The 14,803-nt window shown below is 51.6% G+C and overlaps 1 protein-coding gene across 1 annotated transcript in view; it reads right to left on the bottom strand.

The window, feature by feature from the left end:
• Positions 1-14,803, bottom strand: part of PPP5C (protein phosphatase 5 catalytic subunit) — a 50,685-nt gene that overhangs the window by 26,866 nt on the left and 9,016 nt on the right. The window contains exons 2-3 of the mRNA XM_075915268.2: positions 7,119-7,360; positions 2,787-2,934 (exon numbers count right to left, since the gene is read on the bottom strand). Coding sequence (XP_075771383.1) covers positions 2,787-2,934; positions 7,119-7,360 — 390 coding nt within the window. The remainder of the gene's footprint in view (positions 1-2,786; positions 2,935-7,118; positions 7,361-14,803) is intronic.

Genomic DNA, 14,803 nt, shown 5'->3' with positions numbered 1-14,803 from the left:
GGGTACGCGGTTTAAAGGCAAGGTGCTCACAGGGCAGGCATGGTAGAGAGTTAATCTGTGCCTGTGCCGCCCTGCCCTGCCCGGTATGTAACCGCTGCAGCCTCCCCTCCTCGTCTTTGTGCGGAACAGCGTGAAGCCCCAGGTGCCGGGCGCCGCTTTGCAACATTTGTCATTCTTCATTGTTCGCAAGCTGCAGGCTCCCCTGCGGGCTGCAGCTGCCACGCACCTTCCCCACCAGAGCCCTCAGCTAGTCCCCTTTAGGGAGGTAACTGGTTAATCAGCTAGGTTCGAGCAGCGCCCCCTCCCCCCCAGCCATACTGCAAGCTGCTACAGCCTGGCCATGCCCACCGTACCAAGCTGCAGGTCGCTTCAGCTCAGCCGCGCCCACCGTGCCACGCTGCACGGAACAGTGTCTCACTCCAGCCCAGCCAGGGCCACCCCGATTATGGGGCTAAACAGGATTTTATGTCCCTGGTTCCGTTCTGTAGCCTTATGGCACACCCGGAACCCTAACTTCTCCTCCTCTTGCAGGCAAACCCAGGCTCCTGAGGTTAGCCCCTCCCCAGGCCCAGGCCTCGCTAAGCGACCTTAGGCCAGCTGGGAGGCGCCCCTCACGAAGCGCCAGCCAAAGGGAACGACCTGGCAACGGGGTCCCTCTCCATGACCCAGAAGGCGGGTTTCATCGACAGCTGGGAGCAGTCACGCTGGGCTCCCTCTGGCGTCCCTCGCGGCGACAAAGGCTGACAGCCGGGGGGAGGCTGCGATTCTGTCCCTGTGCTCACACTCGCGGCCTACAGCAGGGGAGGCCGTGGCACTAGGTGTTCAGAGCCAGGGCAGATGTCAGAGAACCTGGTTTCTAACTGTAACTCTATCCCCCGCCCCACACAGGCCCTCTGGCGTCTGTGGAGCAGGGAGGGGACACGGCAGCTGTAGGGAAGGCCCTGTGGTTGCAGTGGGTTTGAGTCACCAATAAAACCTGGACTCGGCCAACAAGCAGTGGAGGAGCAGCCCTTGGCCCGTGGCCCTCTCTCTGCAGGGCACCTCCCCTCGGGGGAAAGCCCGGTTCCTATTAAAAGATGTGTCAGGAATCCAAGGAGGAAGGACCCGGGAGAGATCTCTCTGGCCTTCTCCATTCTCTACCTGCTGGGATCCTATTGCCTTTACACAACGGGGAGGGCGGCTACAAAACCCTTTCTGCTCATCGCCTTGGGGACGAGGGAGCCGCTCCCCTGGGATGCCATGAGCAGGAAGGAGCCCCGAAGTCCGTTGGCGGCACAGCTGAGTTTTGGCATGGACAGGGGGCTCGCTCCTCTCTCCACCCGATTCCCGGCGTTCCCAGAAGCGCTCTCCCCCAAACTCCTCCAGCCTGCCCTGCCCGAGGACACTGGGCGTGCTACCAGCTGACGGGGAAGGAGAGGAAGGCAACAGGAAGAGGGCTGGATTTTCACTGTGCATTTCCACAGCAAGCTGCAGGGGCTCTCCCCAGCTGGCAGGGGGGCTGTGAGGAAATCTCTGCCCTCGTCTCCACCGGATCTATTCTTGGTTACTCCGGGTTGTGCTGCGTTAGCTTTACCAAGAGCTGAGTCCCGGTCACGAGCTGTTCTAAGCGTGGGGACGAGCTGCCCTGCACCCCGCTGGAGCCACGAACGGGACTGGGGAGTCGGGAAATTGGGTTCTGTGGCCAGCTCTGGAGAGAGGTGGGATGCAATGCTTAGATCAGGTGACAGAGCTGGGACTCCTGGTTCTATTCCCAGTGCTACCACAGACTAGGGGACCAAAACCAAGAGCCTGTCTGTGCCTCAGTTTCCCCCATACCTCTGAAGCCACAGATACTACCTTCTTCTCAGGGAGCTGGGAAACTAGTGTCTGATGAGCACTTTTGGATCTTCAGAGAGCAGTATCGGGACAGCGAGCCCAGGGAGGGGCAGAGCCTACCTAGGAGGCGGCTCAGGAATTGAACCCAGCTCCCCAGTCCTGAGCTTCAGCCTCCAGCATATTGGTGCCCCATAAAACAAAGCTGGGAACAAGGGCCTGTCTCGTGCCCGAGCCGTTTGCTTCGCCGCCAGCGAGCGCACCGGGACGCCAGGTGCCGAGGAGAGAAACTGGGCAACGTGGATACCAGCCACGGGGAATCAGCTTCAGAGCCGACAGCCTTTCAACCGCTGCCTGATCCCTAGCGCAGCCCAGATGGCCAAAAGCCCCCCAGTCGGACTTGCACAGCAAAGGCCCTGCACTTGTGTGCGACTGAGACGTCGGCCCGACCGGGAAAACGCACCACTCCCCCGGCGCTTTGTCCCCTGGTTAATCACCTGCACTGGTCAACACTTGGGCTCTCTCTCCAGCTGGAATTTCTCCGGCTTCCCTGCCAGCCATCGGTTCCGGCCTGCCTGTCCCCGCAGACGTCAGAGCCCTTCACTTCCAGGGCCATTTCAGGCCCCTGCTGTGCTCTCAGCCAGCATCTGCCCGGAGATCCTACCAGACACTTCTCCAACAGGTTCCCTGGCTTTTTCCATCCCTTCGAAAGTTCTGCAACATCCCTTTTAAAATGCAGCACCAGAGCCGGCCGCACGGTCCAGCAATGGCTCACCAAGGCTGGGTACGGAGGGAAAATCCCCTCCCAGCCCTGCTCACTATCCCCCCCGTTGCGACATGCGGGGTCCCGTTAGCTCTTTGGGTCTCATGGCTGCTGTGGGACAGCTCCTCCTCCAGGCTAGCCAGCTGTGCCCCAGCCCCTGTGGAATCCCCCTGCCCAGAGAAGCCAGGCCCCCGGGCCTGAGCCCACTCACTCATGCTCTCTATGTCCAGGGAGTCGACCACGGAGCGCTTGTGCTCCTCGCTGGCGATGGCGCGCTCAAACGCCTTCTGCTTCACAATCTTGTTGCACTCCTGGTACTTCATCTTGGCATCTTTGTCGTTGGGCTTCACCTTCACCACCTGGGAAGGGAGAGCACAGAGTTGCTCACAGGCCCATGCCAGGCAGGCAGGAGAAAGGGACGGGAAGGCCGACAGAGGGCTGCCAAGGCAGGGCACCGGGACACGCAAGGCTTGGCATTAGGCTAGTGGCCAGACTCGTGGGTTCTACTGCTAGCTTTGTAGCGCAGGGCACACTGCTTACTGTCACCCAGTGAAATCACAGCAAACCCCTTAATTGGCCCCATCATTATGGCTTGGGAGAGCCGAGTGGCATGAACAACACTGCTGGGGAGAAAGGGGGGGTCATGGAGGAGCCACCGTCAGACTAAGCCAGGGAGAGGCAAAGACCACTGGCATTTAGGAAGCAAGCACACAAACTATTAATGCCCAAGAGGTACAATCAGCCAAGCCCCCACCTCTCCCAACTACATCCTGTACTACATCCCTCCGGGGGACCTCACAGACACCCAGGAACCCACAAGGGTGATGTCATGCTCGAGGTCTACTCCAGACCACCTACCCAGGAAGAAGAGATGGATGAGGCATTTTTTTAAACAACTCACAAAATCATCCAAAGCGCAGGATTTGGTGGTGATGGGGGACTTCACCTACCCAGACAAATGCTGGGAAACTAACCCAGCAGGGCACAGATCATCCAGTAAGTTCTTAGACTGCACTGGAGACAATTTTTTATTTCAGAAGGTTGAGAAAGCCACTGGGGAGAGGCTGTTCTACGGTTGATTTTAACAAATAGGGAGGAACTGGTTGAAAGTTTGGAAGAGGAAGGCAGCTTGGGTGAAAGTGATCAGGAAATCAGAGTTCTACCATTCCGTAGAATCACGAAGGGAGTACAGCAAAATAGAGACAATTAATTTCAGTAAGGCAGATTTCAGTAAACTTAGAAAGCTGGTAGGTAAGGTCCCATGGGAAGCAAGACTAAGAGGAAACACAACTGAAGAGAGCTGGCAGTTTTTCAAAGAGACATTATTAAAGGCCCAAAGCAAACTATTCCACTGCGTAGGAAAGACAAAGTATGGCAGGAGGCCACCTTGGATCAACCAGGAGAGCTTGCTGATCTAAGCATCAAAAAGGAGTCTCATAAAAAATGGAAACTTGGTCAAAGGATATAAGCAAACAACGCAAGTATGCAGGGGCAAGACTAGAAAGGCAAAGGCACATAATAAGCTCCATCTAGCTAGAGACATAAAGGGTAACAAGACGACATTCTACAAATATGTAAGAAGCAAGAGGAAGACCAAGGACAGGGTAGGCCCTTTGCTCAGCAAAGAGGGAGAAACAATAACAGGAAACGTGGAAATTGCAGAGGTGCTTAATGACTTGGTTTCGGTTTTCATCAAGAAGATGGATGGTGACGAGATGCCTAACATAGTGCATGCTAGTGGGAAGGGGGTAGATTTAAAAGTTAAAAATCACTTAGAAAAGTTAGATGTCTGCAAGTCACCAGGGCCTGATGAAATACATCCTAGAATACTCAAGGAGCTGATAGAGGAGGTATCATGGAAGTCAGGAGAGATACCAGAAGACTGGAAAAGGGCAAATCTAGTGCCCATCTATAAATAGGGAAATAAGAACAACCCAGGAAACTACAGCCCAGTCAGTTTAACTTCTATGCCAGGGAAGATAAATTCCTTAATTTCTTGATCCATTATCTGCAAACACCCGGAAGATAAGGTGATAGGTAACAGCCAGCATGGATTTGTAAAGAACAGATCATGTCAAACCAGTCCGATAGCTTTCTGTGATAGGATAAAAAGCCTTGTCCATAAGGGAGATGTGATGTATGTGGTATACCTAGACTTTAGTAAAGCAACTGATATGGTCTTGCATGACCTTCTTATCGATAAACTAGGGAAATACAACACAGATTGGGCTACTATAAGGTGGGTGTATAACTGGCTGGATAACCGTTCTCAGAGTAGTTATTAATGGTTCACAGTCATGCTAAAAGGATATAACAAGTGGAGTTCTGCAGGGGTCAGTTCTGGGACTGGTTCTGTTCAGGACCTTCATTAACGATTTAGATATTGGCATAGAGAGGATGCCTATTAAGTTTGCAGATGATACCAATCTGGGAGGGGTTGCAAGTGCTTTGGAGGATTGGGTCATTACTCAAAATGACCTGGACAAACTAGAGAAATGGTCTGAGGTAAATACGATGAAGTGGAATAAGGACGAATGCAAAGTGCTCCGCTGAGGAAGAAACAGTCAGTCTCACACATAGGCTACGTCTACACTGGCCCCTCTTCCGTAAGGGGCATGTAAATTTCAAGAGTCGTCGTAGGGAAATCCGCGGGGGATTTAAATATCCCCCGCGGCATTTAAATAAATATGGCCGCCGCTTTTTTCCGGCTTTTAAAAAAGCCGGAAAAGAGCGTCTAGACTGGCCCCGATCCTCCGGAAAAAGCGCCCTTTTCCGGAGGGTCTTATTCTTACTTCAAAGTAAGAATAAGACCCTCCGGAAAAGGGCGCTTTTTCCGGAGGATCGGGGCCAGTCTAGACGCTCTTTTCCGGCTTTTTTAAAAGCCGGAAAAAAGCGGCGGCCATTTTTATTTAAATGCCGCGGGGGATATTTAAATCCCCCGCGGATTTCCCTACGACGACTCTTGAAATTTACATGCCCCTTACGGAAGAGGGGCCAGTGTAGACGTAGCCATACAGAATGGGAAGCGACTCTCTAGGAAGGAGTCCTGCAGAAAGGGTTGTAGTGGACCACAAGCTAAATATGAGCCAACAGTGTCACACTGTGGCAAAAAAAGCAAACATGATTCTGGGCTGCATGAACAGGAGTGTGGTGAGCAAGACATGAGAAGTCATTCTGCCGCTCTACTCTGCACTGGTTAGGCCTCCGTTCGAGTGTTGTATCCAGTTCTGGGCACCGCATTTCAAGGAAGATGTGGAAAAATTGGAGAAGGGCCAGAGAAGAGCAACAAAAATGGTTAAAGGTCTAGAAATCATGAGCTATGAGGTCAGACTGAAGGAACTGGGCTTGTTTAGTTTAGAAAAGAGAAAACTGAGGGGAAATGATAGCGATTTTCAAGTATCTAAAAGGATGTTACAAGGAGGTGAGAGAAAAATTGTTCCCCTTGGCCGCTGAGGACAGGACAAGAAGCACTGGGCTTAAACTGCAGCAAGGGAGGTTTAGGTTGGACATTAGGAAAAACTTCCCACCTGTCAGGGTGGTTAAACACTGGAATAAATTGCCTGGGGGGTTGTGGAATCTCCATCTCTGGAGATATTAAAGAGCAGGTTGGATAGACATCTCTCAGGGATGATCTAGTCGGTGCTGGGTCCTGCTGTGAGGGCAGGGGACTGGACTTGATGACCTCTCGAGATCCCTTCCAGTTCTACAATTCTATTTTATGATCTCCAGTGCCAGGATCTGCCGCATCCCTTCTAACCCAGCCCCCAGGCTCCGCACAGCAAGGGCAGGTCCCTCGACAGAGTCAACGGCTTTTGAGCCTGGCCCGATGGAGCCTGGGGTCAGTCTGTCAGTGATCTGGACCTTTGAAAGCACAGCAAGGATGGGACATAAATGAACTGTAATGGCTTAGGGAGGGGCGTTTCCATCCCGCAATGGCTGACTCCGGATTGCCAGCTCCAGTCAAAGGCGGAGAGGCAAGCGTGCTTCCAGCCAGCCGGACAGGTATCACACCAGCGTCTTACAGCACAATAGCAATACAGCCCTGCAGCGAGCTCAGGAGGGGGTGAAGAAATGGCCCCTATCTCTGCATCATGCAGCAAAGTAGGGTGTGGAGCGCCATGGGCACGGGCCTTGCTCTCAGCTGCAAAGAGCAGGTGGGACGTGGGCACATGTAGGGGAAGAAAGAAGAAGGCGCAGGAAGCTGTTTTTCTGGCCTTCAGGGCACCTTTGGGAGCCAACCCACGGGACTGCCACCTTTCCCCAGGGAGACTGTTCCACAGCCTAGCAGGCCTGACCGATGGCAAACATGCCCCAGGACGGGGGCTGAAGAGTCCTCGGCTCAGTTTCATCCCACTCCCACCTGTGCCCCACCCCCATCCTTGCTACAGATGCCCTCCAAGGCTCTTTCTCCTCTCAGCTGCACCCAGGTGACTCCCAGCACTCTGGGGTGGGCGGCCAGGTGTCACCACAGGCAGGAGGCACACGGGGCGTTGTGAAGTCGGAGGGAACCCAGAGCCCCGCACCGCCCCCTGCTCGCACTCACCGTCTCGTAGTCGCGCAGGGCCGCCTTGAACTTGCCCAGGGCCATGTTGCTGGTAGCCCGCCGGTAGTAGCCTTTGATGTACTTCTTGTCCAGCTCGATGGCCTTGGTGGCATCGGCCAGGGCGTAGCCATAGCACTCTGTCCGCAAGTAGGCCAGGCTGCGGTTGCCGTAGTAGATGGCATTGGTGGGATTCAGGTCGATGGCCTCGCTGTAATACTTCACAGCATTCTCGTAGTCCTTGCCTGGGGGAGCAGGGCAGAGACGGGGGGGAGGGGTGTCAGTGGGCTCTGGGGTGAGTAGAACCGAGCTGCACTGAGGGACTTGGGAGACAGGAGCATTCTCGGGGGGTAACAGATCCATTCGGGGGCAGCCATGGCAGGAAGAGGCTGCCCACAGCTCCCAAGCGCTGGTGGGGGTCGAGGACACGAGTCAGCAGAACTGAGGTTCCCCACCAGCCAGGCTTCCAGAGGGCGTCCCCGAGCACCTTTCCCTCTCCCGCAGCGCCGCCCCACTGTGAAGTTGGCAACTAAGGGCCCATCATAAGCCCCAGGACTCCCCACAGCCCTCCGGGACCTGCATTTCTCCAGCTGTGAAGCCCGCCCCCCAGAGCTGGCTCCCCCTTCACCCGCCAGCCCGACGGCTTTGCCAGAATACGACCAGGGAGCCCATCCTACCCCACCCCCTGAAGCAGAACCACACAATAGCAGGCTGGTTGGCCCCGCTCCGCAGAGCTACACCGGATCTCAGACAAAAAGATAAAACCTCTGAGTCTTCATCATCTGCCCCCTAGCCCCTCAGAGAGGCATTCGGGGGCACCGTGGAGGAGAGAGAGAAAGACCCTGAAGCAGAGAGCCAGGGGCCAATCAGCAAAACCAGGCCATGCTAGGAGCCAGAGTCGGGCCCTGTCTTCCAGCAGTCCACAACCCTGGCAAAGGCACTAGGTCGGGGTGGCCAACCAGTGGCTCCAGAGCCACATGCGGCTCCTTGCACAGGTACCAAATCCAGGGCTGGAGCTACAGGTGCCAAGTTTTCACTGGGCCAGAGGGTGCTCACTGTTCAACCCCCAGCTCTGCCCTAGGCGCTGTTCCCCTCCACCCTTTCCCCCCCAGGACTTCCGACCCTCTCCACTGAGCCTGTCACACCCCTGCTTTCCCCTTCCAGTATCTCCCACTGAGAGAGAGCGGATCCCAGTGGGCAGGAGGAAAAGGAGGCAGCGGCGCTGACCGGTGGGGCTGCCCGTGGGCAGGATGCGCTGAGAGTGGTGTGGGGGAATTAGCAGGGCTGGTGACAAAGAACTATTGCTACTGGGCAATGTGCATCGGTAAATTCTGGCTCCTTCTCAGGTTCAGGTTGGCCACCCTTGCACTAGGTGTTCATGTAGCCAACCCTAGGTCCAGCCCAACCGAGCACAAGAGAAGATGGTCCGACAGAAGGGAAGGTAACAGAAGTTTAGTTTCATCCCATAAATATCGACACAGTTCCCCTTCTTTGTACTGGTTTAGGGACTTGAAATTGAATGTGCCGGTCCCTTGCCGTCAGCATGCATGCTGGGCCCCCGTGCAGTGTATGGGATGCTGATAACATGATTTGTAGACAATAAACCTGGCCGAGCCTTTCTGCCACTGAACCTAGCCTCCGGTCTTTCCACATAGCGCCACTGAGGTCCGCTGAAGTCATTCTGTGTGCAGAGCAGAGACAGCACACAGAGAACACACATGTATGCAGGCGTGCAAAGCGAACACAGGTTCAAACAGGGCAGTGGGGAAACATCTGGAATCTGTGAAGGAGGCTAACACGTAAATGTTAACGGACTAAATGCTCTCATGGGAGCCATCAGAAAATGTTAACGAATTTTGCTGAGGATACAAGCTGTGGGAAACCATTTGGAGGAGGAGCAATTGCTCTTTTTTTTTTTTTTTTAATACTACTAGACTTTGAGTACCCACACAGTTGGGGCTGATTATATTGTTGCTCAAAAGATCACTTGGGTAACTCAAAACCATTTTCCAATGATCTTCCAACCTAGGAACATCACAGGGAATTGCAAAACTCCCTGGAGAGGCCCCGGCCCAACAGGAAGAAAGGATAAAACCTCCCGTGTGTCAGCAGAATGTGGAGAGACATAGCAGGTGTTTTTGAAGGAAACCATGTTGCAGTTATGGTCTTTGGGCGTGGCTGAATGGGTATAAGCTTGGTGTGAGGACAAAAGCGGACACATGCCTTTGAATGGTTGGGACACGAAGAATCAGCTGGGAAGCAGCAGGAGGAACGGTCTATGAATGAACGGCGAACGCAGCTGGACCAGAGGAAATCTGAGGGTCTGGAATATACTCCCTGACGCTGGGGCTGGAGGAATTACGGAGTTAGCAGAGGCAGACGTGCAGAAAAGGAAGGTGGATGGGAGCCGTGTAGCTCTGCAGAGCTGGGCCAACCCAAACTGCTGTGGAGGGTGGTTCCGCTTCAGGGACAGGTGTGCTGCTGAGGGAAAAGTCACAGTCTCAGAGGAGAGGCTGAAAAGCTGCAGGCCCAGTTACAGACAGGCATACTCGACAGAGCCAAAGGAGGAAGAAAAAGCTATGAGAAAGAAGCCCATAACTGAAGCTGCTGCATTCACAACCAGACTTAGCGAAGCCCTGGCAAATGAAGGATGGACAGCCCACCCCGCAATTCAGAACGCGTCTGTCAACAAGCCAGGAACGTGGGTGTTTGCAAGCGTCCCCACAAGCGCGTCGGCGAGGGCCTTGTTCATTTTCTAGACACGGAATCCCAGTTGTTCCAGGTAGATATTGAAACTACCTGGTGAAAGATTCCCTACCAAGACAGGGTCTATCGGGGTTAATACACAATATGAAGCAGCGATGCTACCTCTTGAGTTTGGCATCTAATTGGGGCAAACTGTAAACCAACCAGAAATCATGACAGATTTCCCGACCACACCTCAGGCAATGTCCATAAAGGAGGGAGTTGAAGATGGCAGTCTGATCCTAGCGACACAAGCAGTTACGGCCATCAAACTAAAAAGCAACTCTTCCCACCGGAGGGATGGAAAGCATGGGGGACTGAAATACCAGATAGGTGGGCTAAAGATCCCCTAACCATAGGAAAAGAACAGACCCTAGTTATATTAGAAGGAGATATTCCCCCCCAATACATTAAACAAGATCTGATCCCCCAAGAAGCAAAAGAATCCTTACACCAGGACACAGAACTGGAAAAACGAGGGCTTAGCGGAAGCTATTCAACCATCTATTGCTGCCCCCATCTGGCCAGTAAAGAATCCAGGCGGGACATGGAGACTGACAATTACCAAAAACTAAATAAAACAGCCAAGCGAGGGGCTCTTGTATTAGCAGCTTAACCGGTGCTGCTGCTGTTAACCACCCCCCCCCCCCAAAATAAAGTGCTTCCCTGTATTTGACACAAGAAATGATGCTCAGAGCTTGCCCTGATCCCAGATTCTCTGTCTCAAATCCCTTGTGTGTTTCAAGCACCCCCGTGTCGTTTTACCTCCGGCTATGATGACGATGCACCGACCAGACTTCATACGGCGATGAGAAAAAGAGACTTTCACAAACCGGGCGAACACTGCAGCATGCGCATTGGGTCTTAGCAGCAAGCGGGACAGGAAAAGACTGTGAAAACTTAGTGCAGCCTTTGCTGCTGTTCTGTCAAGCACCAGACCTAAAACGTAACCTTTCGAAGTCCCAATTACGAAGAAACGGGGACAGTCCTTGGGAATTACACGCAATAGAGCAGGTGGATCAATTGCCAAAGAATAAGTGGGATGTACTGTAACCCTTCCCATGCCAATGGACACTGAATCATGGCAGGGCTTACGCATTTTTGTTGGGTGTTTATTGTAGGATATGCAGAAAAGCAGGACCTTTGTAAGAGAGCCTTAAAAAAAACCAGTGGACATGCAAGTAATACCTGGGAAAATTTAAAAAAGAGCATTAAGAGAGGCTCCTGTCTTGCTGCTCCTAATAATGATCTTTCCCAGTGTACAAAAAATTCTGCCTTGTCAGTATGATTACACTGGACACAGGGAGAAACTGCTGGACACAGGGAGAACCCACTAGCATGGTATTTAACAGCCCATGAAAGTAAATAGGGAATATGCAACCAAGCCACTTTTGCTGCCTACTGGACATTGCAGAAAGCACAAGCAATCGCAGGAGTGAGCACAATTCTTCTTAAAAGCCATGGTGCCTTAGAGAAACTGATAGAAATGTAGCCGTGTTAGTCTGGTGAAGCTGAAGCAAACTACAGGACTGCGTAGCACTTTAAAGACTAACAAGATGGTTTATTAGATGATGAGCTTTCCTGGGCCAGACCCACTTCCTCAGATCCACTATTTGATCTGAGGAAGTGGGTCTGGCCCACGAAAGCTCATCATCTAATAAACCATCTTGTTAGTCTTTAAAGTGCTACATAGTCCTGTATTTTGCTTAGAGAAACTGGTGAGTCAAGAAAACTGTCTGAAGGAGATGAGAGTGCGAACAAGGCTATATTGTGAACAAGTTCTAATAGGGGCAATTGGTTGCTTTCAAAGACTCTCAATAGAAGGCGTGACCCTAACTGGCCAAGAGCAGGTCTGTGAACCCCACAAAGTATTAACAGCACATCCTATTTTCTAAACCGCCCCTGTGGAGCAGATGAAAGGGGAAACCATCTGGTTTATGGACTGCAGCTCATACTATCAGGAAGAAGAGTTCTGAGATTTGCAGGGACATGCAACTTGCAAGAGTATTTTCAATTTAAGTGGGAGACCACAGTTTGCAAAAGCAGCCACACTCATACTACTGCTAAAACTGATGCAAGGAAAACAAACTAAATAATTATCAGAACCAATTTGGACTGTGTCAAAGGCGCTAGAATTCCCTGGTGGAGTATAATAAACTTTACCGGCACGGACAGGTCTGAGATTAAACACAAGCTACTATAGCAATGAGGAGAGAAGCTGGCAACTAATTATAACGATCAGAGTGGTTAAATAAAGCCTCATTGCTACAGTGGTAGAAATGAACATGAAGATACAGTAGCCAAAACAGCAATTGAGGATCCTTAGTGGGAAGCCACACCTGCAGCTGTAACCATCATTGTGATGCAAGAGAAGAATGAGAGAGAGAAAAGCAGGGAGGTCAATGAATGCTGCAGAAAACACAAGGAAAAGATGACTTATTACAGCAACGGATTCCAGAATGCCCTTCAAAACAGAATTATTATTATAATAATTTAAAAGAAACTACTCTTGCCCAATCCAAAGAACGACTGGGTTTTAGAAATTCCACACCAACTGCAACATTTATTTGTGGCTGGGCACAGGAATCTCTTGGAGGGGAACTACAGAAAAAAATTAAAGGGTAGACTGCTGGCCACGGCTGAGGGAAGGCAGAAGTGCACTGATACCGCTGCTTCACACATGCGGAACAAAATCATTCAAACAAATGCATCAAGCTTCAAAGTGACCGTTCCAGGGCATACAGGCAGATATTGGAGAGATACTGCCTGTAACATCTAGGAAGAACCAGTTTGTGTTTTTCACTGTTGGGGAGTTTTAGTAAGGGGCAGAAGGATTTCTCAAAAGAAACCAAGGTAGCAATGTCACCACAAACTAGGGATGTACATTAAATGGTTAACTAGTAGGGGCTGGAGCAGCTCCCACCTCACCCCAGGCAGGGAGCTGTTCCAGCCTCCTGGGGCCACCTCAGGCTGCCTCTCAGCCAGGTGGCCAGAGCAGCCCCTGTCTGTGGCGGGCCTGACCCGGCTGGTGCACCCCTGCAGCAGGTGACAAGCTGGCTCCTCTAGGAGAAGCTGGCTGCAGAGCCTGAAGCGAAACCTCCTCCATGGGAGCAGGGCCAGCACATTTTACATCCCTACCACAACCCTAAATGCGAGAAATATTTCCCAGGTGGGATTTACCTCACTGTGTCAATTCTAATAACGAGCCAGGACTTATTGACCACGTGTACCAAAGCATGGGAACTCAGGCTGGTATTCCCTCACCACTGGACGTCCCATGCCACAGGCTGCAGGACAAGTAAAAAGAATGAATACAGCTTTTCAAAGTGGGTTATGTGAGTTATGTAATGAACTAGGAACACACTGGGATCCGGTTTTCCCAGGGATGCTCATGAGAATTTGCAGTCACCCAAACCATAGCTGGGGTTAGCCCACATGAAACACTGTTTGGAAGGCCTATGGCTAGATGGGAAAATCGAGTCTATCCCCCCCGATGGGAAAGCTATTGCAGCACTGGCCCCAAAAAGCAGGATAAACAGCTTTAAATATTGGCTGGGCACAGCCCATGGGCCAGCTGCAGTACAAACTGGGTTAGGGTTAGGAAAAGCAAAAATGAACCAAGTCTTTGATGAAACCAGTAATATCCAGCCGGGGACCAACGAATGGTTAAAACTGTCCCATCGCCCAAAATTAAATGCCTCGAGGGGGAATGGCTCAGTCCACATTAGATTATAAACAAACTGGGGCCACTACTGTACCTGATCAAGAGAGAACCCAGCCTCGGTGGAAAAACACCATGCTGTTAAAGGAGGTTTGGGCTTGAACTGTGTTACATCTCTTGGGCTTTTTTGTGTGTTTGTTTAAATACAGACTCTCTCAAAAGATAACCATGTGCAAATGAAACAGAAACTTTTCAAATTGGTATGGAGAGTTACTAAATTTGGACCTACAGTCCATATCACCCCATACATTGATACTACTACCCTGGAACCGAATGACCACCTTTGATTTCAGTAGGTCTTAGCCTGTCTGACAGTTAATTGGAAAAGCATGAATATGGTGGAATACACGCAATGTTCTGTTTGGTGATATACTAAATAGCCATCAATGTGGAAAACGGAGCAAGAAGGAAAGAAACATTCTAGATGCTGAGCCCAAAGGTCAGAGAGATAATCCAACCAAACACTCGACTGTGTGTGGGGGGGGGAGAGGGGGGGGAAGAATCCCAGGAGAGAGGATGAACTTTTCTTGGGGTTGGATTGGAATACTGACTGGCCTTTGCGATAGAACCAAGGGCGTCCTTTCCAATGTAGAGCCATCAAACATAGTTTACAATTACACAGCTTTAAAAAAAAAACGGAGAAGCAATTGGGAAGGGGGGGTTCCCCTACCAGGACACAAAATTAATCAGAATACAAGCAGTGCTGAGTGCGGGGGCAGTGAGCCAGCATGCAAGAGGGACTGGCTAACATCCAAAAATAAACCAATCGTGTCTTGTGACCAGAGGCTTTAGGTAGAAATTTCAAATAATCCCACTGTGCTGGAAGCAGCCAGCCAAGCTCATTCCACAGGGACTGTTCCGAATGTAAGGAGGAGGAAGACGGCCATCAGGCTACGCTGTCCAAGCAGCACCCTACCCCTAAAAGTGCATGGAGCTGCACTGCTCCGGCCCTAAGCCGTGCAGAGAACGTTCCCAATCAAGCAACCAACCATGTTCATTGGGGAACTGAAAGAGGGCTGATTATAAGTAAAGAATCAAGGATCATGTCAAACTGTGATCGAGCCTGAACAGAACCTGAACTATTGCAGAAAACTGGCACACCTGCAATTATCTTCCCCATTGTAAATGGGCCCCCTGCGAGCTCAGGAGAAGGAGGCAGGAATGCGAGAGAAGGGGCAAAGCTCAGTTATAACACATGTAAGAGTGGAACATCCAATGGCAG

The sequence above is a fragment of the Pelodiscus sinensis genome, chromosome 18, assembly GCF_052426305.1.
Source record: "Pelodiscus sinensis isolate ZL-2025 chromosome 18, ASM5242630v1, whole genome shotgun sequence".
NCBI lineage: Eukaryota > Metazoa > Chordata > Testudines > Trionychidae > Pelodiscus > Pelodiscus sinensis.
The sequence above is the reverse complement of the archived record's forward strand: the minus strand, read 5'-3'. Positions and strand labels throughout refer to the sequence as shown.